The 23,371-nt window shown below is 45.3% G+C and overlaps 8 protein-coding genes across 8 annotated transcripts; 4 read left to right on the forward strand and 4 right to left on the reverse strand.

Annotated features, from left to right (window-relative positions):
- Positions 1-1,355: 1,355 nt before the first annotated feature.
- On the forward strand, positions 1,356-4,472 carry I203_106398 (uncharacterized protein; the record flags this gene model as incomplete). The annotated part of the gene is made up of 3 exons (XM_019150911.1): positions 1,356-1,479; positions 1,540-4,269; positions 4,351-4,472. 3 exons carry the CDS (start codon positions 1,356-1,358, stop codon positions 4,470-4,472), a joined length of 2,976 nt encoding a protein of 991 aa, XP_018999788.1.
- Positions 4,473-4,716: 244 nt separating this feature from the next.
- On the reverse strand, positions 4,717-7,406 carry I203_106399 (uncharacterized protein; the record flags this gene model as incomplete). The annotated part of the gene is made up of 14 exons (XM_019150912.1): positions 4,717-5,107; positions 5,181-5,258; positions 5,331-5,369; positions 5,433-5,463; positions 5,539-5,718; positions 5,807-5,903; positions 6,010-6,072; positions 6,129-6,253; positions 6,335-6,399; positions 6,468-6,558; positions 6,641-6,769; positions 6,836-7,046; positions 7,106-7,158; positions 7,220-7,406. 14 exons carry the CDS (start codon positions 7,404-7,406, stop codon positions 4,717-4,719), a joined length of 1,740 nt encoding a protein of 579 aa, XP_018999789.1.
- Positions 7,407-8,492: 1,086 nt separating this feature from the next.
- On the forward strand, positions 8,493-9,764 carry I203_106400 (uncharacterized protein; the record flags this gene model as incomplete). Its single annotated transcript, XM_019150913.2, has 4 exons — positions 8,493-9,083; positions 9,454-9,520; positions 9,612-9,628; positions 9,753-9,764. 4 exons carry the CDS (start codon positions 8,493-8,495, stop codon positions 9,762-9,764), a joined length of 687 nt encoding a protein of 228 aa, XP_018999790.2.
- Positions 9,765-9,838: 74 nt separating this feature from the next.
- On the forward strand, positions 9,839-14,941 carry I203_106401 (uncharacterized protein; the record flags this gene model as incomplete). Its single annotated transcript, XM_065517963.1, has 15 exons — positions 9,839-10,460; positions 10,516-10,583; positions 10,646-10,957; positions 11,016-11,087; positions 11,140-12,061; positions 12,116-12,219; positions 12,270-12,755; positions 12,822-12,929; positions 12,993-13,133; positions 13,192-13,221; positions 13,275-13,639; positions 13,699-13,884; positions 13,941-14,035; positions 14,096-14,331; positions 14,399-14,941. The coding sequence occupies 15 exons, from the start codon at positions 9,839-9,841 to the stop codon at positions 14,939-14,941; spliced, it is 4,290 nt and encodes a 1,429-aa protein (XP_065373267.1).
- Positions 14,942-15,350: 409 nt separating this feature from the next.
- Positions 15,351-16,189, reverse strand: I203_106402 (uncharacterized protein; the record flags this gene model as incomplete). Its single annotated transcript, XM_019150915.1, has 4 exons — positions 15,351-15,423; positions 15,480-15,494; positions 15,586-15,669; positions 16,110-16,189. 4 exons carry the CDS (start codon positions 16,187-16,189, stop codon positions 15,351-15,353), a joined length of 252 nt encoding a protein of 83 aa, XP_018999792.1.
- Positions 16,190-16,580: 391 nt separating this feature from the next.
- Positions 16,581-16,927, reverse strand: I203_106403 (uncharacterized protein; the record flags this gene model as incomplete). Its single annotated transcript, XM_019150916.1, has 2 exons — positions 16,581-16,662; positions 16,773-16,927. The coding sequence occupies 2 exons, from the start codon at positions 16,925-16,927 to the stop codon at positions 16,581-16,583; spliced, it is 237 nt and encodes a 78-aa protein (XP_018999793.1).
- Positions 16,928-17,822: 895 nt separating this feature from the next.
- Positions 17,823-20,777, reverse strand: I203_106404 (uncharacterized protein; the record flags this gene model as incomplete). Its single annotated transcript, XM_065517964.1, has 14 exons — positions 17,823-18,027; positions 18,096-18,508; positions 18,573-18,699; positions 18,772-18,950; positions 19,029-19,170; positions 19,236-19,345; positions 19,417-19,522; positions 19,596-19,723; positions 19,779-19,833; positions 19,899-20,000; positions 20,246-20,276; positions 20,338-20,372; positions 20,466-20,498; positions 20,563-20,777. The coding sequence occupies 14 exons, from the start codon at positions 20,775-20,777 to the stop codon at positions 17,823-17,825; spliced, it is 1,881 nt and encodes a 626-aa protein (XP_065373268.1).
- A 1,821-nt stretch (positions 20,778-22,598) lies between these two features.
- I203_106405 (uncharacterized protein) lies at positions 22,599-23,365 on the forward strand (the record flags this gene model as incomplete). Its single annotated transcript, XM_019150918.1, has 2 exons — positions 22,599-22,932; positions 23,031-23,365. 2 exons carry the CDS (start codon positions 22,599-22,601, stop codon positions 23,363-23,365), a joined length of 669 nt encoding a protein of 222 aa, XP_018999795.1.
- Positions 23,366-23,371: the final 6 nt, after the last annotated feature.

Genomic DNA, 23,371 nt, shown 5'->3' on the forward strand with positions numbered 1-23,371 from the left:
AGTAGGAGCGTTTTTTGGAGATACCGTTATCATTATCATCATCGTCGTCATCATTGTAACAAGAGATTGGTAACAGTAATGAGAATTCGGTAGGATGGTATGGTCGAATTTTGCTGACTCATCTTTCCTACCTACCTATCCCATCCTCAGGACTATCAGCCGGACGTCACACAATAGTACAACTCCTTCTCACTTAGATGCTTTCGGATTCAAAATATCATCGAGTATCTCTCCAAACCGAACCCGACGCGCGTATTTTACTTTGTATATACTCTTTGTCAAAGGCAAGGAACTAAGGAACCAAGCTACCATTCTTTTTTACCTCTCTTTTCGAAAAAGGGTTCCATCTGTTAACTCACAAGGGCTTGAACATGTTAGACTACTACTGTTCGTTATCCTTTACGCTACGATCCATATATCATTCATTTAGCGTCGTCATGTGAGGGTTACTCCCCATTAGTCTCTTCTTCCTTCCCAAGACAGGTATTACGTACTAAAAGCAATTTATCAACGGCACGGCAGACCGAAGGGTCTCTCATCTTTTTTTTCTGTCCCTCATCATCATGGGGAAGGGATTTGGATAGGATCCTACCTAGAACGGGATAGGAGCTATGTTCGGCTAGCTCATACCAAGATAAATTAGATCAACCCAAGAAGTATCTTAGAAGTTGGACGTGTTTTTGTGCATTAACTACGGTAATGTCGTGATAACATCAATAAATCGCTTTGGACCTTGTAGATCGATCAAAAAAAATCAGAACCGAAATATCGAATAAAAGAAAAACCACCTTTGTTTTCTTTCTTCAATCATATCGACTTACACTGATTGATTCAGTGGAGGATAACGAACAAGACTAGTGACCTCAAGATCACCTTAACCATAGACATCTTGGTATAGAAGCATAGACATCAAAATACAGACTCAGAACCAAAGTACCAAGGTCAGATGAATCGACAAATCTGAAAATGTTCAATCCCAGCCTTCTCTAAATCAACCGATCGTTCGTCTCGAAACGTTTCATCTTTCCAGAAAAGTAGACAACCATAGACCTTGTTAGAGACGGGCGCTAGGAATACTTATCATCTGATTTGGAGGATCTCGGCATATTTATAGGTGAGTTTCATTCAGTTTCATAGTGTCATCATCATCTGTCTCATCCTCAAACGTCTCATGTGTCATACACCGGGATCGACATGTCTCATCTCGGGTTATCATACTTGAACCTCTCGGCCTTTCCAAATTTCATCTGTTCCGAACAGTTGAGACAAGCTAAAAATCTTATGCTATTAGATTCATCTGCATTTCGCTACAAGTATTCGATACCGATCCGCCATCATCATTCGACTTGGTCATCATGGAATCGTACACTATGAACGCACAGGCTGGACCTTCCTCTCCTTCGTCAAGGTTCACACTTGGTCCTATTATATCGCCAACTACGAAAATGATACCTCTGACTGAACAAGAGATAGATCTAGGTGAGTAGGACGCTGTGAAGTTTTGATATATATGAGTATTGATAGATTGCTATAATGCAGATCACAATGAATCCACCCCTACCACGCCGAGACCTTTCAACACTTCCTTACCTGTAACCCCTCCCAGACCCGCTCGTTCACCTCGTCGATCCATAGATTGTTCCCATCATCGACCGTCCATATCAAGTGTTCACAGCGGTATGGTCACTTATGACTGGACGCCTCTTCGGATACAGCCTTCACATAGCAGAGCCTCCTCATCCCTTCGATCGTCAATCTCGTCCACACATCCTGTTCCCGGCGACGAGAATCGTTGTCGTGTCTCATTCGACGCTACTCCTGTACCACCTTCCATCAGCGAGTTCTCAGTGACCACCCAAACACCAACTTCGTCTCGGGTTTCACTTGGTCAGCCCACGCCAGCCCAAATGGAGGCGGTGTTCGACGATAGACGCAAGAACGTGAAGAAAGCTAGATTTCTGGAGGCTCCATTGATGACTCGTCTAGATCTCGGTACTAGCTCAGATACTGCCTATACCCACCGATCATACCTTTCTGCTTTCACTGGTGAAGATGATCCAGACATGTATGCAGAAGAGTTCAGGGTACCTGTTGATGAAGCGATCAGATCTGTTCCGGGTGTAGTAGGATTGGGAGAGGGTTGGGCAGGTGGTCCTCAGAAACGAGAGAAGAAGAAATGGTTCCAACGACGCCAGACTGTCGAAGAAGACCCTCTGTCGTTGTGGAAAGGCAATGAGCAGAAAACTACTTCGCCCATTAGAGGCATATGGAGTAGATCGAAAAAGAATTTGTTTGGACAATCTTCACCTGCTTTGTTGAGTGAACAACAGCATGATACTCAGCCACCTCGAAGCTCAACTGTGCTAGGAAAGTTGTTCAGCTTGAGTCGATCGAATCTCGCCTCACCCGATTCTTCACAACATGCTAATCCAAACAAGAGTAAATCGAAACGATTCAGTTTGGGTATAATTTCTTCATCCGAAGTGACTCTTCAACAAGATCCCACCATCGCCATTCACCCATCACCATCCATGCCTGCTCTTTCCCTTACTGCACCTTCGGACTCCAACCCACAACGACATAGACAAAAACAATACAGTCAATCGTCCCTCGCTCGATCTGAGGGGGATCTGACGATGCCGAGTCAGATCCCTTCCAGATCTTCATCTTTGCGGAAACAAGGTTTACCACCACCTTGGAGACCCTCGTCGATGATATTGACTAACGGTGGCCAGCGGAATTCGATGTTACTCGTACCTCCAGAACGAGATGGAAATGCGACTTCGGACTCAACTACCTCACTGGAGACCCCTGCTACTTGCTTGAGCTCGACTTCGTCCTTGTCCAGGGGTCATGCTCTCACTAGAACAGCTACTTTCGGGTTAGATGATATTGCTGTGGAACAGAGGATTGACGAAGAGAACAATATTTCAGAGGAAGAATCGGATAATGATTGGGAACATGTTAGGAGGGAAAGTAGCACACCGAATGCCAATGAACTGGAGAAAGACAAGGAGTTACCACGCATACCCTCGCCACAGCGGAGACCAAGTTTGAAACAACGAAGAACAACCTGGTTGAAGAGAATGAAGAATGTCTTGACCTCCTCTAATACTCGAGATAGCTCTTCGACTTCGATAGGTCAGACGGTTGATCGGTTATTGGCTAGACGGAAATCGTCAAACGCCAGAAATAGCACTGTAGATCTCGACTCTTCTGTCAATTCGGCTGAGCCGACGATGGAACCGCTGAAAACGTCCCCTCTTGCGCCTAGACGTAAAGCCAGTAGGAGTAAACATCGAAGAAACTCATGGATGATTCGATCTTCATCTTCGTTGGCTAAGCGATTGTCCAGGTTGACCGAACATGAGGAAGGGATTACTGGGCACGAGAACGTGGGACATGATGAAGAGATCGACATTGAAGATGTTGATCATGCCAATCGACTCGCTTCTCCGCTCGGCTTTGCATCGTTTGAGCCTTCCGAAGTCAGAAAAGATAGGAGAAAGACTTCGAAGAAAATGGATTTGTCGGAAAGAAGGCGATCATCGAATTTTTCTCTATTAGCTGTGAAATCACGACGAAGTAGCTCTGTGCACCCTCTGGATGAGATCGATAGATTCCCCGGATCAATCTCTATGCCAGCTCTTTCCAAGTTGACTACGACTGATTTGAACCTGCGAGTGAGTCTGGACGGTGAAGAGTTGGGATTAGAAGATATACTAGATGAACAGAGAAGAGGAAGTATCGTACAATCCATCCGATCCGGTACACCCATCCCTTCATTGACCTTGACTCCTAGAGAACAGGCTATTGAAAATACGCTGGAAACCTTATCGAGGAAATCGAATAGTATCAAAATACAACGATCGCCTTCACCCAACCCTTCGTATAGATCCAAGATGAAAGCAAGACATACTTCGTTACCTCTCAATACCACACATGTATCAGACATCAATGTGGATAAGAGGCATGCTGGTGGGAAATCCCATAAGAGAAGTACGACTGTATCAACTATGGATAGTGCACATTCCGCGAACCTAATCACACCTAGACATCCCAATGAACTAGCTACTTTTATGGATGCTCTGACGCTCATCAGTCCCAGTACACCAGTTGAGGAAGAACCCATTGTCACGGAAACTGAAGAAACCCTGGGTCTGGGTGGGCTGACTGTACCCGGTAACGAGAAGAGGAGTAGTATCAACACTCATAGGTTTTCCGGTGAGAGTTATCTGACACAACCATCATTGTACGATACGGAAGAAGGTGAGTCGAAGTCCTTATCCACCTGATAACAGTGTCCTGTATGGATTTGAGCTCATAGTCCATCCGGTTGATAATACGTAGTTGTTCAAGGCCATGCGATCAGAGTGGATTCCATCGAGGATATGCAAAGACAAGCTAGTGTTGTCTCGTTGACGGATATCGGTAGGAATTGGTCCACGGGTTTGCAAATGAGCAAAGCTTAGTTTGGCTTGTTCTAATGGAGAAGGTTGTACAGTATAAGAAACTAGTAGATGTTCATCTTATAGGTGATTGTCACCAAAGAGCAAGACAATCCAATTTATGCATCAGATTGCATTGCTTCATGTGGTATACTGTATACTGAAGTTCATCAAACGATGGATATATGCCAAATAGTATGTCCGTGATTGATGATTAACATCGAATCGATTTAAATGACATACCATATGAATATAACCCCATCTACATCTACAAATTCTTTCCGGCTAACAGTGCAGCGATCGCAGAGATGAGACTGACAGCAGCGGTATTTGAAGCAGTGGACGATGCTTCACCTGACGAAGTGGAAGTGGATGATGAAGTCGAATTGGTAGAATTGGATTGTACGTTCATAGCGTTATTGGCAACCCCGGTGGTCGAGGCTACAGTAGCGAAACTTGAACTCCCAGGTGAATCTGTTCTAGCTGATAATTGAACAGTGAGATCATCCGAGTTGGTAGTCATATAAACGTTTTTAAGGAAACTGTCACCCAGTAACCACGTTACGTCGTCCTTGATCGTTCCTGCTGAAAGGGACGAGAGACAGTCGCCTGTCAAGTCGTTAGAGAGGGGTTGGAAGAGGAGATCACGAACGTCAATCCTAGATAGAAGGAAGACTTGTAAGTCCGTGGGAAAATCAAAAAGTTGAGGTAGAGGTAGGGGAGTTGACATACTGAAAAGCGACATTTCCAAATGTCATGGTTATTTCTTGATCGATCGTACAAGGTATAGAGAACATACCGCCTCCGACGCTACGCATGGCCCACATATATCAGCATAGTCCAGATGTAATTAATGTTTAAGTTCCAAGGGATATAGCTTACTCGGCAGCGCCATTGATTTGAGCATGGAAAGCAGCAGCACTATTCATTGTATTGAATCAGCTGACCAATACAGTAATCGGATGATGATTACAAGAGACCTACTCGGTAGGAGGAGCAATCATCAGACTAGTACCTGCATTGACAAAGCAAATTCTGTCAGTTGTCTATCCATGGCCATTCAAGCCGAACAGTTGAGAGAGTAACGAACCAGTATCTAAGATAGCTTGTCTGCCTGTCACAGCATTCGTACCATCAATAGTCACAGCAGCCATATCGACCTGCCAGAACCCTTCCAGGCTCGTCACCTGGAGTGTTTGGGTGGTAGTTGAATCGAGTTTGGCATTGTTGGCCTGACCAAATACTAGTTCTCCGTTATTCTCTCCATCGGCTATGTAAATGAAACCAGTCAAGTCCAACTGTTAGTACTTGAGATCTCAACGGAGGGGGCAAAAGCAGGAAGATTGTAGTAGACTTACTCAGTCTTCCCAGAGCTATACCTAAAATCGGATTTTTGATTAATCCTGTAGAAGCTAACGATTCGAGTGGAGTCTGTACACCTTGGTTGGAAAGTTTCTAAACAGAAAAAGTACGATATATAAAGAACAAGATAAGTTAGGTCAATTCCGATTTTTAAGTCGTTTTGTAATAACAGTCACCATGAAATGAGGTTGGAACTCACACCTAAAGCCAATCCTACTAATCCATCGAATGGAACATTGCTAGCTGAGAATTGTACACTCTCCTATACCATGATTCACATCGGCACACTCAATTATGGGATCCTGGATTTGGACTCACTTGAAGAGTCACACCCATCACATGGTTGATCATGGTCATACCAGCTATAGTCATCGAATCTGCAGCTAATACGCCGGCCACTGCTCCGGATCCATAGGTCACTTCAAACTGAGTTTGAGATGCTTCTGTGCACATAGACACAGAGTGATGATCAGCTCAGCTGGTCTCAGTTTTGTCATCGACCGGCGAACAATAACATGACATACGGAAGGTATCGCTGTTGTCTGCTCCGAGGGCAGTATGATCACCACAATTGGCTACTCCACAACTCCTGTTACATCAAAACCGACATGTCAGCTTGACCCGATCAGAATGGGTCACTCCAAAGGCTAGACTCACGCAGAAGGCACCCATGTATCTGCACTACCCGTATCCATAATCATCAAGAAGGTTTGTGCGGGTGTACCAATCTGGATCTCACTGAGGTAACCTATTCACCATGTCGCTTGGTCAGCTATTCAATATCCCCTACTGTTTTGGAGGGTAGCTGACTGTTTGAAGAGAATACTTACCAATATCATTAGCTTCGATGATATAATCCAAACCACCTTGAATCAATTCACTATCACTGTTTGTGAGAGATACACCCTGTAAAGCCTGGACGGCAACTTCTGAAAACCCATTGGCGTTCGATCCAGAAGCTGTTGTATACAATGCCAAGATATCAGCTAGTGCACGCTGCCCTGTACCAGTCATCACCGACTGACCTTGCACTGTGGCTGTCGCTGCGGCTATTCCACCGCCTGTCCCGTTCACCTTGGCAGCAACATGCGGGATGGCTCCGGTCGGAGTGGGTTTGGCAGAAGTATCGGTAGGTGGCCACCATATTCTCTTCTCTCGTTGAGGAAGGGAGGGAAGTGGGATATCGGGGATGTACATTCGCTTTTCGAGTTTGGAATTGGATTCAATAGCTCGTCTCTGAAAAAATCACCATAACATTTAGGTCAAGTGCTTTGATGATTGAGAATACGACTCACTCTCTCGAGATTCCTTTGGTGAAATTCGTCTTCGGAAGGCGGCACGAGTCTCTCTACAAACACTTTGTCAGAACAATTCATTGTTGACGGGGTAATAGAGGTTGAAGGACTTACTATACCTATGCATTCGCTTGATAGCGGCTTTCTGATGCCTTTCGAAAGCAGCCACGGGGTGCTCGCCATCTCTCGCAATTGGGATCTTTTTGAGCGCCAGCGTGTGTAAAGGTTCAGGTTGGAGGGGTGCCGAGATGACTAGGAGAGGAAGTAGACCAAAGAGGACAAGGAAATGTTCGGTCAACATCTTGGACTGGGGCTAATTGAGGCTAGGTCGATCTGTTGACTGTATATGGGGTCGGTGGAGGAAATGAATGTTGAATTGGTGACCAGCACAGACTTGAGAATGGAACAAGAAAACGGAAGAACCAGAAGAGTAGATACCAAACAATGACAAGCAAAAGCGAGTTGAAAGAGCAGTCCAGCTGCTGAAATAAAAAGATACAAATGTATGAAGGCAAGATAGCAAAGTGAACGGAATGAGGAATGTCAGTCATCTCTGCTTGAGGAGTCGTCTATATATGATCGCGTCGATGTGAGAGAGGCTCCCTCATGCCAAGTATACTTGCACAGAGACCGGAAAAGTCTCGCAGATGGTATCTCGGATGATGATGAAACATGAGTGCAATAGGATCCTCGTCGTCAGGTTGGTATGAGTATCAGTGTCAGTGTCAGTGTCAGTGCTTGATCCCCGTCTGCTCGTTGTCGTTCGAGGCAATGGTTACTATGGTCCCGGAGATTTCGCTGGGACCCTTTGTGTATGTTGGTGTATTCTGGGATTCTGCGATGGTATCCTATCGATACGAAAAGGATTTCCCGAGTTTCTCTTGAAGATGCTTTGGCGATGGTAAGATTAATTTAACTGAATCGTCATGTCGTATGGATTGCTGGAATCAGATCAAATCGGTGATCGCCGGGTACTGTAGGCTTGCGTGGTCCAGGCTTAGGCTTGGGTGGTAAGAGGACTGCACCTCCGACCCATGTCAGGAATAAGCGGTGCCCGAAGCACACCGAGCACGACGTCATCAAAACATACTCGTACATCCACTACTACACACGACACACGACGTTCATCGTCACCCAGAGCCAAACCCCATTCAATCGGGTCTCAAACCTTACTATCAAGCTCATTGTTGACACCCATCCCACCATCAACATCAGCACGATATGTGTACCTGCTGATGGATAGGAAATCAGCGCAGCGGCGAGGAAATTTAGGGATAGTATATGTAGATTAGAAGATACATCTCACCGTCAAACAGTCGCTGCTCGTCAAAGCGGTCATTCAACCGGTTATCCTACCTATTTTGAAGGTTCCTTAACATCGATCAACATGTCACGTTCACCCCCACCACCAGCTCAACAACCCTCACCCTCGAATTTACATGCGCCGCCATTTCCTCAACCTGCGACCTATCCTGATCAGAGGGAACCCTCACCCAGACATCCCCACGCCGAGCAATTCATCAATGCGGCGACTAAACATGTTTTCCCCACTCATCCCGCACCAGGAAAAGAGCAAGAGAGGGAGGATGAGCAAGCATTGGAGAATGCAAAGGGATTGGATCAGCCGAAGGAGGAGAAGGAGGAAAGACCGATAATAAGTGGTACACCACTAGATGAATTGCCTTATACACCTGCGTTTGAAATTCCCTCGGTCAGATTCGAACCTGCCCAAGAACAGAAAGAAGAGGAAGAAACGATAACGGAAGAACAAAGATTGGAAGAAGAAGAAAGACAAAGTGGAGATATAATACATCCCATTCCTCACACCCATTCAAGAGGCCATGTTTCTTTGTCTAGCTCCAGGACGACCTCAGCCTCGGTATCACCGGATGACCGTGAAATCGATGAGGATGATGAGTACGGTGACCGGATGACCCAGAGTAGACCTGGTTTTGGTGCAGGTAAAGATATAGGATCGGTGAGTGACACAGCTTTCCCTTAGTGCCGGTGAATTCCTATCTTCAATGCGCATTGGATGTGTGCACTTGCGGGTCGGTTAAAGATGTCATGTCCACATGTATCATACAAACACACAAGTGACCTTTGTCAAACCTCCTTTACCCACGTCCATGACCTCATCTGGGGTATTCCTCCTTTCACTCTCAATCAGAACGACATGCTGACCAACAAAACTTCATCCTTCCTTTGTTTCCCTTCATGTAATGTACAAATACCGAAACTGAAACCAAAAAAAACCTATACACACACCATCAACCACGACTCCTTCTCATGGGATTACGATGTCTACTTCTACACCGGCTCAACCTGTGTCGCGCTTCCGACGAAAGGTTCGAATGGGTGCTTCAGCACTCGTATCCGCTCTGAACGCTCTTCCTTGGGATGATGAAGATTCCAGTTCTAGCTCCAGCGAAGATGAAAAACACGATGACTCATACCCTCCTTCCGGATCAAGGAGACAGATAGCAGCATCGGCTATTCACGATAGACAGGATAGACCGAAATGTAAATACCTTTCCCACTCGTTCATTTTGCCACCCTTCATCGTTGTCTTCACCTGTAATTCTACCCGATATTGCAAGCAATCACGCTGACATTATGCCTGTTCTGCTTTCTTTACGAACAATAGTCAACCGACTAGGTTCTTCGCTTCACACAATACGGCCTCTAGCTCAATCTCAACCTCCAGTAAGCGATGATCTGAACAACGACAGCATGGCATCTCAACCTACACATACACCGCATGGCATTCACCCTCTTCATCGTCTCCAGTTCCCTTTCAGAGACAACACCATAGCTCGCCGAGCTCGTCGACCAAACGAAACGGAACTCGCATATCAGTTCGCCGAAGCTGAAGCTAGAAGGAGAAGTCTAGAAGCATCAGCAAGTGATTTCAGCTCAGAAAGCAGCGTTCCACTTCCTCAAGGCTCTACAGACATCTCCCGTCGGCCAAGTAATCCTCTCAGCGACTCTTTATCTATAGATGGAAACGCCAGAGAGATGCTGAACGAGAAGATCAGTCATGAGGAGGAGCTTGGTGAAGCGGAAGAAAGAGAAGAGATTGTTCGAGCCGCCGAGACTTCTCCACTAAAAGCTCCTTTAGACCTTGCCCCAGTGATCAGTGAGCATGAGCAGCAGGAGATAAATACGGATGCAGCTTTACGTCAAGCGGACAGTAAAGAAGAACAGATAATCGAAGAAAGTATACAACCTAACGAGTCGGAGAGAAGGAGACTGAGGAAAGAGAAATTGGGTGAAGGGTTGATGGAGGTCTTTGGTCTGGAAGAAAGAGAAGATGTCTTAGAGGAAATGAGGTGTTGGCTGTTGAGGAGTGTTAGTAAGTGGAGCAAGACAGGTCTCATACGCTTCCGCATCTGACCTTGGGATTGTAGTGCTCAAGGGCTATATGTATCTTACCAAGCGGCATATCTGTTTCTTCGCCAATATGCCAGACAAAGAAGTGAGTCGCCCAATTGGCAGGAGATGGTGTGAGAAATTCAGCTAACTCAATACCATGAATAGAATCTTGTCGTCAAGACTGGTCCTTTATATAAAAAAGCTTCTCGAACCAAGCTTAACACCAAGTTTTGGGTCGTTCTCAAAAACGATGTTCTGAGCTGGTACGAATCTACCGCAGATCCTTATTTCCCCAAAGGCAATATATCCCTCCAATACTGCTCAAGCTGTGATGCGATCGATGAAACGAAATTCAAAGTAAGAACGGCGGAAAGGAACTACACTTTTTCTGCAGATACGGAAGCCAGTAGGGACGAATGGATCAAAGCTATTCAGAAGGTGATGTTTAAGATACAGCATGAAGGAGAGAGTGTCAAGGTCAGCTTTCGGATGATAAGGTGTTAGTCCAGAAACAAAAGCTGATTCATCTGCGTAGCTTATCATTCCACTCCAAGCTGTTCTGGAGGTTGAGAGAAGTCCTACATTGGAATTTGCTGAGACGATCGAGGTAAGCCAAAGCGTTGCAAGGCTTCGAATCGCAGCTGATAAGAAATATCCAGATCAAATGTGTCGATTCGGAAGATCAAATGTCAGTCGAAAGCTACTTTTTCGCCTCCTTCCAGGACAACGAGCGTGCATATAGCAAGATACAACTTCTGCTGGACGAAAGACCTTCATCGGACCTCCCTCGAATTTCTTCAGCCATCACAATACATCAGCAGCCTGTGGAATCACTCGAGGATAGCGTCAAAACAATCAGACGCCCCGAGCAAGTTTCGGATACTTCCAGCACGCATCAACTTGGCTTGAAGAAGATAGGATCTGTTCTTCGACCATTGATAACTCGAAGTAATGATAAGGTGAACGAGACCGACCCGCCAAAATCAGGTTTAACGATACCTTTCCTATCTAACAAAACACATAAATCGTCCAATGACAGTCTCGAAACGGTGAGAAACGAACCACTGATCGAAGGAGAGGTGGAATCTCCTCAAGAAGGCGATCTTGATGATGGATATCCACCTAGACAGAATGGTCCCCCTCCAGCGGGTATGACTCATGACGACCATCGAAATAGCTGGGGACCATCTTGGATTCGTAAACCAGCTTCCAAGCTGTTCGGTACTTCCCCAGGTAGTACTTCAACGTTGGGTAAATCACCACCTGAATATGCTTCTGGAGACTCAAAATCGTCAACTACTCGTACCAATAGGCGAAAACAGAACTCCGTGACTGAGATTGTGGAACCTGCTGTGCCCAACGCGGAAGATAGTAGTGATGATGAGTTGACTCAGAGACTCAGCGGAAGAGGAGGTAGATTGTCGTTCGCCTCAGACGTTTCCAGTGGCAGTCAGATGGTTCAGAGTCGATCTGATTACTCGATGATGGAGGCTTCGGAATCTGGGCAGAGGGAAGATGACGAGACTGCGCACAAATTCAGGAACGTATTTGCGTTAGGTGAGAAAGAAGAGCTGATCGATCGTCAGTGTACAAAGTCCTATTTGATATGATATGATGCTAACACAACTAAAATAGACTTCCCCGGATATCTATATCGAGTACTACCTGTCTCAGGTCGATTTTTTGTATCGACGAACTACTTCTGTTTCCGATCTTCTCAGCTATTATATAAGACCAAGGTGAGCTCACCTCTACTTGAATATTGACCAATCTGACAGTATATGAGCAGATGATCATCCCTATCAAGGATCTGTACGGATTGAAGGCTCAAAAAGCCTTCCGGTTTGGACACTGCGGTCTAATTGTAGTGATCAAGGGACATGAAGAGCTTTTCTTGGAATTCAGTTCTTCAAAACGACGAAAAGCTTGCGTAGCGCTATTGGAAGAGAGGATGGAAGCTGTCAGAGTATCTGGAGAAAAGGGTGAACCCGATCGAGCCGATATAAAAACTAGAATAATGGAAGATCTAGATGAGTCTGTACCTATCGAATCGAGAACGACAAACAATGTTCCACCCGTATCACCTTCACCTCTCTTCGGTTCGACAACGTCGACATTCCTGGAATTCAAACCTGAACCTATGAGGGTGACTTGTTTGACGATTGGAAGTAGAGGTGACGTGCAGCCTTACATCGCACTATGTAAAGGTCTACAAGCAGAAGGCCATCATACGAGAATTGCATCGCATGGCGAGTACAAGGATTGGGTGGAAGGTGTAAGTGCCAATTGGTCAAATTCCAAATTTCAGGATCAATAGCTAATCAACGATAAATTCCCTCAGCATGGAATTGAATTTGCTAGTGTCGGTGGAGATCCCGCTGAACTGATGCAGATGTGTGTGGATAATGGAATGTTTACCGTGTCTTTCCTGAAGGAGGGACTGCAGAAGGTAAGCTGGAATGCTCGGGAAAGCGTGTCATCTGACTGAGTCCACAAGCTGACCGCTCCACAGTTCCGAGGCTGGCTCGACGATCTCCTCAACTCGTCCTGGGAAGCGTGTCAAGGATCGGATTTATTGATTGAATCACCTAGTGCTATGGGCGGTGTGCACATCGCAGAAGCTTTGAGAATACCTTACTTCCGAGCTTTTACAGTGAGTATCAAGCACTGTCGATTTCACCATAGAGCGTAGCTGATATCTGCAAATACAGATGCCTTGGACGAGAACTAGAGCTTATCCTGTAAGTCTATCGTCCAGTTTCATAAACATCTCAGTTGAAACCATTTCGTCTAGCATGCCTTCGCGGTGCCCGAGCACAAACGAGGAGGCAGCTACAATTATATGACTTATACAATGTTCGACCAAGTGTTCTGGCGAGCTATATCCGGGCAAGTTAACCGATGGAGAAGACATGTTCTGAGCATAGAATCTACCACATTCGAAAAGCTGGAACAACACAAGATACCATTCCTTTACAACTTTTCACCTTCCATCGTACCTCCTCCTTTAGATTGGACAGAATGGATTCACGTCACCGGATATTGGTTCCTGGAGAATGCCGATGAGAGTAAAGGCAACGAAAAGAAGTGGACACCTCCCGAAGGTTTGGTAGATTTTATCAACAGTGCTCATAAGAACGGTAAGAAGGTTGTATACATGTGAGTTCTATTGCCTTCTAGCCAGAGTCAGTTGGCTAATCGCCTGGCAACTCATATAGTGGATTCGGTTCCATCGTCGTTTCAGACCCAGAAGAGATGACAAGATGCGTCGTCGAAGCTGTGGTCGACAGTGGGGTGTGTGCGATCTTATCGAAAGGTTGGTCAGACAGAGGATCAAAGTCAAAAGGTGAAAGTACGGGTAGTTCAGATGGAGCGGATGGAGTTAAATATCCTCCCGAAATATTGTAAGCTCTTACCGTGCCGATGCACCATCAGATCAGGGCTGACCTGGATTTTATAGCTCTATTGACTCGATCGACCATTCTTGGCTCTTCCCCAAGATCGACGCTGCCTGTCATCATGGTGGTGCAGGAACAAGTGGAGCGAGTTTCAGAGGTGAGTAGAAGTACGATTTGAGGTCGCCGGTGGGCTTATACGATGCTATCTCAATAATAGCTGGTATCCCGACGATTATCAAACCATTCTTTGGTGATCAAGCCTTCTGGGCAGAAAGAGCTGAATCTCTCAATGTTGGTTCTGCTATCCGAAAATTTACCTCCGAAGCATTGGCGGAAGCTCTCATCAAAGCTACTACCGATGAGAAGCAGATTGCTAAAGCCAGGGTTGTGGGAGAGATGATCCGCAAGGAAAATGGTGTTGCTAAGGCGATCGAAGCGATTTATCGAGATCTGGTGAGCTGAGTCGAAGCATGCCTAGAACGCATTGCGCAGTATCTGATTACTGAGTTGTATCCATCAGGAATATGCTAAATCAATAATCAGACCTCCTCCGGGAACGGAAGACAAGGCACTTGATAAGGTAACCTCCCTCTTACATGCCGATACCATCGTGCCCTTCCGAGCAAGATCCCGATCGAAATCATCGCCTTCGAAATCCGAGAATCAATCGCGACATGACTTATCGTCATCTGGTGAACACCTCGGCAACGATGTCCATGCGAGTGATGATGGTTGGTCAGTAGTTTCAGGCGGAGGTGATGACCGATCGAGGAATGGTTCGGTATCTTTCTCAAGGAGTCAAAGTGGTTTATCAAGTCCTGAGAATGATAGTGGGAACACTTCCAATAGCAAGAATGACTTGTTTAGTGGATTAAGTTTGGGCAAAGCTCTGCCGATACCTTTACCTAACCCTTTTTCGTTGGGGAAGAAGAAGAAAGATCGTTCTGACAAAGACGAAGATGGTCAAGTAGAAGGGGAAGAACAGGAAGTGACGGATTCTGCACCTGTGATTGGCACTGCAGGTGCGAAAGACAAGGTTCATGGTGATATACCGATAAACTAATTTAGGGAGATATGGGACTTTATAATACTGTACTTACCGAGGGTTTCCTAGACATGTGTGTAGTCATAGATTGTTTGCAGAGATTGAGAAGCTTAGATGTCGATTTACTCATCATCGTATTCAGATTTGATTTCACCTATTCCATTCGTTTGTAGCCAATTAAATTGTTGATACTCTTTCAACCTGTTGATTTTCACCATTCCTCTTTTCAGGTTCTATGCTTTATATTGGTTTCTTTTCCTGTATTATATGATAGGTGATTCAACATATGCATGCCTTTTATATATATCTCTAGATAACAAAGTCTCAGAACTCCTCTCTGAGATCAGAAGAGATAGGAAAGGGCACGAGGGATTCGTGCTGTACTGAAGGAGGGGTATGATGGGGAAAGCGGGATGAGATGGGTCTTCTACTCTTCAGCTGCGGCAGCTTCGGCGGCTGCTTTCTTCTGTCGAGTGAGCTGCTTCATACGTCGCATGTAGCTGATTTCAATGTCAGTATAGTTCATTTGAGATCTGTGGTCATTGGTATTACTCACTCATCGTATTGACATCTATAGAAGAGAGGATGTAAACAATATCAGCATATGTCCACTGCTAGAGCTGAGCTATAAGGTCTCGGATCAAGAACAAAACTTGACTTACTTCTCGTATCCGTGTCTCTCATCTTCACACTTCCAAGGCATGTAGAGCGTCTTGTGTCGACATACATTTAATGGGATCAAGAGGCTAATAGGCGGGAATGGAAAAAATCATTATGTCAGTACTATTCCGTCAATGTCACTCTTCATACAGTCCAGTCTAATCCGATGAAGGTCCCCATCACACCACATAATAATAATCCATTCTCCTCTTTCGGTTCCTTCTCCAGTTGTTCATGATGCCTGACTACTTGTCGGGGTTGATTTGATGTAGGTATACGCTCTACCCAAATTACCAGTCGTCTCCCTACGCTCCTCGAATGCATTCCACTGTCATGTCACCCAGAGAGAGATCATTCCAAAAATCCTGCTCTTCCCTCCCCCTTCACGACGGGCTTATCCAGATGAACGCCAGTTGGCATCCAGCTTTCCATTCCAATTATCCTTCTCTCATTAGACAGAATACTGAAGCTTCCTCCTCCAAGTGCACCTCGATTTGCTAATCTGATGACACTAGTTAATACTCACGCTGAACACTGATCCCTCCATCCTAATGGTACTCGAGCAGATTCTAATTCTGATTGCGAAGCGGTCGTTGATGAGGTCATGGTCGGGGATAATGATGGGAAGGAATCGACTAGGTTTCGTTTAAAAGCCGGTAGCTAGCACTTTAAGGGGATGATGTCCAATTGATATATGCTGCTTACAGACCTATAGGCCGACTGAGTGGTAGATAGTATTGGTGGTTGTGTTATTGGATGATAAGATATAGTGCTTTTGTTATCATGACATACGAAGCATCTGAGTTGGTCTTTGGTCTTATGCAAAGGGGATAACCTGACAGGCTGAAGCCAATCCTAGAAAGCAGAGCGGAATCAAACACACGTGGTCGCAAACAACATGCATCTCTCATCATCACTCTATTAACGGAGATATTCGAATGTGGCACTCTGCAGTACCATCTTCAGCTCACAATCCCAATCTATCTCAAACTATGACTTATTCTGGATCGGGAAGATCTTGAGTATTGGTAGCGAATCGTCTCACATCGCCTTCAGGCTGAATTCGATGGTATTTCGATCTATAAGGAAGGCGAAGGATGAGTCAGACGACTTCTTATCTTCTCTTATATCAAGGTCAAATAACAGCTTAACATCGGAGCCAGAATTGGCAATAAGATATTGGACTTACCGAGATTCAGAAGAGGTTGGTGTGGGTCCATTCTCAGTCTTGGTCCCTCCTGACGCTGACGAATTAGAGTGAGGACCAGTTTTTGATCTAGTATTTGCTGAACGTCCACTGGGATTGGAATGGTCACTGGTGATGCTCGTGGTGTTCTCGGACATAGTGGGGATAATAAGTATCTCGGATTCGTAAACAAGACGAGATTTGATGCGAATTCGAATAAGAAGGAAATCTTCGTTCGGTATATAAGATATACGACCAATCTATACCTCTGCAAAAGGTTTCTCAAAAGTGCATACATATCAATGCCGAGTCTCCCTTCCTTTCACCTTTTGTGTGCTTCCACTCAGATCCATAAGAAGCTTGTTTGAACACCGTGGTCATTTGTCTTTTCGATTCCTGATTGCGATTGCGGGGAACAAAGGTGATCGATTGTATGTTTTGAGGAACGACGATCCATTCCGATCGAGGGAACCACTTCGATCAGTCTCCGCTCAAAAATGAAATTGAAAGAGTACGTGGAAATTTTCGAATTGCGGTAAGATACCACTTCAACCTGAAAACTCGATATCGGAACAGAATCTCCAAATGGAAAGTGCTGTACTTGGAGTCGTAGACGGACGTTTGCTCCTGTTCTTTTCAGAATTGAGCCTACGAGTAAAGTGCATGATAACCAGCCCAACCAAGCAAGAAAGGAAGTACAGAGTATATACACATCTACTTGAGACAGATATAAACAATCAACGAAGCTCTTATGTTTTATGATCTATGATTAGACCAGACTCTATATATCAATGAAATGAAAGGAAATGGTAGTGTATGATAATTATAAACATGCGCGAGACTTATCCGTCCACCAAAGTATCGCTTAAAAGCTCTCTCCCCTTTCTGTCTCTCATCCACTCTTAGACCTGAGCATCCAATTCACATCGACGTATCCTCTTGAGTCATTTCAATCGGGTAAATCCTTTCTAGATATACTCCCCAGATCTACCCTCCACTCCCCGCTCCCCGATCTATCTCTCCTGATGAGATCGTATACCATGATCAATCCGATTAGACTCTCTGGGAAGTCTCCAAATTTCTTTCAGAGGGAGTTCTGTTATCCTCAAACTCCCTAGCTTCTCCAGTGGGGTTACCAGCCAAGTCTTTAGCGTCAACGGCATTTTGAGCTCGGGTGAGTTTGATATCCTTGGTGAGGAAGATACAGAAGATGGGAGGGAAGATGGCAACAATCAAAGCACCGAGAACGAGCTTGTACCTTTTATTGTCAATCAATCATTTTAGCAAGCCATTAACATTAACACTTGAATGGATATGGACACTCACATAACGTCCTGGTAAGCGGTGATAGCACCGATTCTGATAGGGTCATCTTGAGGGAAAAGAGCAATTTGGGTGATTGATCCGTAAAGGTCAGCGAGCAAAGTAGCGTTGGTAGTTGGGACGTGTTTGGCCAACGCAGCAGGCATGTGAGAAGCCCAAATTTGGGTGGCGGCAGCTGAACCGGCAGAATTTCCAACTTCGGTGATCAACAAGACCATGGCAGTGACAGTAGCAACGTCAACATGAGCTACGGCGGCTTGAGCGGAAACTTGGATGGCGATAGCGGCGAAACCACCTCCAAGACCTTGGAGAATTTGGCACATGACTAGTTCGGCGGTGTTACCAGTAGCTGATCGAGCTTTGAGCATCAATCCACATCCGATCAATCGAACGAGAAGACCAGCAAAGAGCATCCACTATATATGAATGGGTTTATCAGTGAATGATCCTTATGAAAGAGTCGATACGGTGCTAGCTCACCTTGAATCGTCGAGTGAAATACATGATGATACCACCGCAGATACCGAAGATGGTAAGGGCGAGAGATTGAGTTGCACTGTAGTAGGTCAAGTCTCGGTAACTCCAGTTTTGGGTGACATAGACGTAACTGTGACAAGGCAACAAGTCCAGTCAGCGATGTTCTCACAGATTGCAAACTACCGTAGTAGTCGCGACTCACGAGTAAAGGTAGGTGTATTGGAGGTAGAAAGAGACAAAGTCGGTGAAACCAATCAAACAGGCACCGAGGATAGGTCCTCGCTTGAGCCATCTCATGGGTACAACGGGTCTCCGAGGTACTTTCCATTCGTAGACGAGCATGAGGGGGAAAAGAACAGCACCGATGGTGACCATGGCGATCTGTACGGAGTTCCAAGCTCATCAGCCATCATTGAATATATTATATGACAAATAGTGATGGGAGAAACCACCACTCACCATACTAGCGTTGTGCCATTGACCTTTGGCGGAAGGAGCGAGACCAAGAGGAAGGAGGATCAAAGCGAGAGAAGCAGCGATCAAAATAAGACCAGCGAGATCCATCTCAATGGCGGCGTCAGTGATGACCTTGGACCAGGGTCTAGAAGGATAGGGGAAGTTAGCGTCCGTGGTAGAGCGATCGCAAAGTGGGAAGACATGACTTGCTTGTAAGCATTTGGTTGAGCTTTGATGTGATCCAACTTCTTGGCTTTCCATTGAGCCCAGAAGAGGGTAACGATGATGGGAGCGAGGGCAACGGGAACAAGGATGGCGAACTGAAGGAACGATAGAGGATTGTATCAGCATGTAGAATTAGAATTGGACCGTATGTGTCGATCGTGCTCACCATAGCGTAACCCCATCTCCAGTTTGGCAAGACACCTTCGGCGATCTCGGCGGAGACGAAGTTGTTGATGATGAAAGGAGCTGATACAAGACCAGTGACGAGACCTCTGAATCGACGATCGAAAAGTCAGCATATCACAGAACAATGACAATGAATTTTACGAGATGGACTAGACTGACCTCCATCTTAAATTGGTCATATCGGCAATGACAATCTGTTGGAGCATCTGGAGACCAGTGTATCCGAAGGAGTATAACACTTGACCACCAGCAATTTGGTTGACATCGTTTGCGGTGGCGATGACAATCTATGTGGAACAAGTCAATGTCATGTACAATGTATGCTATTAGTTTTGGACTCACGTATCCGACGACGTAGAGCACAGTGACAATGACGAAAGTCTCAGCTCGACCGATGCTACAGCGGGAAACAAGGTCAATATGTAGTCTAGATATGCGAGAGCATTTACGATGGATACTCACACATCAGCTAGTTTTGCCATCAATGGTTTACCGACAGCGATGATGATGGCATTGGCAGTGGAGATTGTTCCTGAAACAGAGTGCTTGAGCACAGACGAGGTCCTTTGGGGATCCAATTTAGTTTTAGTGTGAACGTCAGTTCCAATCTTGTAACACGACCATCAACCGACCATTCAACCATGCTCCTCGGCCGCGCCCACCCGATACAGGAATCATCAAGGAAGGACAAAGCGTCGTCTTCCATCAATCGATCAATCGATGATATCGTATCGGAAGGAGCCCAAGGGTTTGAGGATGCAAGGGAAGAGCAAAGAGGAAAGTAGGGAAGAAATTGACCATGCACTCACGCGTAGGAAAGGTATTGCCATGTGGTGACACCTGGACAAGACGAGATGAAATATCAGTACAAGATCACTGACAAGATAAATGGGCGGCTCACCATCAAGAGAATAGATGTAAGCCGATAGACCGATACTGCGGTGCGATCGCGATTGTCAGTTACACGGGGATAACCATGGACGGATATAGTGTTATCATGGGGGTTTATGCATCGGTGACCTGACTTACCCAACAAACAAGAACCACTTGGAGGTAGGACCCCTATCAAGTCAAATCCATCACATCAGCAACTATCCATCTGAATCACGTCCGTGTGGGTACTCACCAAACAGCCTGGAGAGCTTCTACTTTAGCTACACCAGCCAACATGTTCTCTTGCGATGAATTATCATCGTAGAATTGAGCACCACCTTCTTGATCGTTGAAATCCTGGTGGGGGATAGTCTTCTTACCCTCCTCTTCGGGGGCGTCGGTGTGATCATTATCGAATCGTCGACTGGTAGAAGAGTATGATAACTCGGGTGCGGTAGATGATGACATCTTGGCTTGATCCGTAACCCTTACCTTATGATCGTCTTGTATATGTATGTACGTTATACAAGAAAAGAAAGAAAAGGAAGAACGAAAGTGGGGGTTAAGATTTTTTATCAGATAAATATATGAATCTAAATTCTGAATGCTTTGATCGTGAAAAATGAGAAAAAAAAATGGTGTTGGAGCAACATACTCTTGCAGGAGTGACGTTGTTTACCTGTGGTCTGGAAAAACTACGAGTAAAGTTGTGGAAAATCTCCCGAAATTACTTGAAAGAGCAATAAAAGTGTGATTTCATTTTACCCTTTTCAGGTTTAGTTGACATGACCTTATCTGATACGCTTTCAGTCTCTTTGGACGAGATCGGAAGCTTTCGCAAATAGCAACTCACTGCTGCAGCTCAACCGGTAAATGATCGAGAAGGTTTCTCTTTTTATGCATGCTCGCCTCAATCGGAATAGGGTCAGACGGAACCATTCTTAGGAGGACCGGGTGGGGGTAGAACAATCATGCCAGACTCAAGCATTACTCACCATTGATGATATCGGGTGAGAGACCCGAAACATTCAGATCCTCAACAGACAATTCCTATCCGCACATCCCGGGAAGAATGGGGAGAGTGAGGGTTCAGGTATAAAGATGCTTCTTTCCGGTACTTCTTTCTTGGCGCAGTGATCGACTGATCGAACTGGTAAGGTGATGGTGCGCAGTGTATGGAAGCTGATGGTGAGACACGTCTCCGGTCGCGTATGAACGAGGACCCGCTCGATGATTATAGTATTCTATGATGTGCTACTCCGTTGTAGAAGTGGGGCAGATGAACTAGTCTTCTTGTTACTCCAACATTTTACGTCATGCTACCTATTCTCCAGCATTCAGCAAAATAAGGGAGGATATCACTACCTTGCCTCGGTCGTCAGGTATCATATTGTACGATCGCAGCTCCAATTTCTCAGTCTAGAATCCTACCAACTTGGTATTACTAAGGGTTAGCTTCCCAGAATTCTTCAGATCGGCCGAAAGTTTGAGCTTGAATCCAAACATGTGGTACAGCAGGTATGGATGTTGATCAGGGACGCCGAAAACGATCGGAACAGGACAAAAGCTTTGCTTGCGGTCTGAAAATTTCTTTTGTTCTGTTGAAAGATCGTCGTGTTTACCTGCCACCGCGATTAGACGGATAAACACCACCTATAATGTACAAACATTGAATTACAGTTCAACAATCCAGAGTGAAAATTCGTTTACGTTAAGATTACAACCGCAAAAAAGGGCAGATCACTCCAGTGGTCATGCAAAGCCATTGAGACATCCCATAAAATCGGATCTTGCACAACAGTCCCGGTACTGTACAAAGAACCAAAATTTGCTGCGGGTTGAATACGATGGGATGATCAGAGCAGATCCCAGATGCCAGAGTTCGGGATTGGACCTGATCTGCACAGTCCAAGTATACACATGTACATACATGTACATGTTACCTTGCTTCACCTTAAGACTAAGTCTGCTAAATGATCGTGGAAAACTTTTTATTGAATGAGTATAACCATGAGCAGCAAATAAACGAAATAATCAAATTTGCCAAGATCGCATGGTTTGTCCACGTGCTTTTCGCGTGTAAGTCAATCAAACGAAAATGTTCGAAATTGAAATTGGGATTCCCAATTTAATAACGGATGCTAGATTAGATTGCGAGTATGAACATGCGAGTATAAGGCTATCCAGATCATACAGCGTGACAAACTGCGATTGAGCCTTCAATCTACATTCACAGGCAGGCTACTGGGTATTCAAAGAGAATTACAGGAGACCGGCCAATAATCGATAATGGTCCGGTTCAAAAATCGATATCTCCTAGTAGAATTCCTCATTCCATCTACATTAAATCCTACTATCCCTAATCCCACTTCTCAACTATCAGAAGAAGAAGCCCTCAACCTAAATCTCAAATATACTCCTCAACAGGCAGATGAAGAAGTTGATGACGAAGAGGATGATGAGATGGGACTATCGGCTATCCCTAAAATTCCATTCCTGGTACCTACCTCTCAGCCAGTTTTGGGAATAGGGGACGAACAAGTGATATATAAAGCTGTGAGAGGGTGTATACAGGATGTATTTGGGGATGAAGGCTGGGCGAGGGTAGCTAGTAGTTTCAGAGGTGAGTTATCATTTCTTTTGCTCCATTCAACCTCAAATGGTATTACAGTACATCATATTGAAAACCGTATTCCCTAAGTTAACTTTCACTATGAACAGTGATATACCACTCCCCACTTACGACACTAACATTCATCCGAATCGCTCGACCATACTACCGTCTCATATGGTCCGGACTTACCTTCCTGACTTCCCTGGGTGGTAAACAGGTTATACCAAGAGTAGTGGGCGTATCAGGTACGATCAAGAAATTGCAAAATCGAGGAATCAGTTATCATCGATTGGTAGTTGCTCAACTTATAGCTCATTCCCTCTCGTCTGCTGATGAGGGGCTGAAGATAAGTGGTGGAGGTGCGAGTGCGGGCCAGAAGAGGTTGGACAAGGATGGTGAGAGGGAGAGGGAGGAAATCGGTAGATTGACAGAAGGACAATGAGATCTG

The sequence above is a fragment of the Kwoniella mangroviensis genome (assembly GCF_000507465.2).
Source record: "Kwoniella mangroviensis CBS 8507 chromosome 1 map unlocalized Ctg02, whole genome shotgun sequence".
Classification (NCBI taxonomy): Eukaryota; Fungi; Basidiomycota; class Tremellomycetes; order Tremellales; family Cryptococcaceae; genus Kwoniella; species Kwoniella mangrovensis.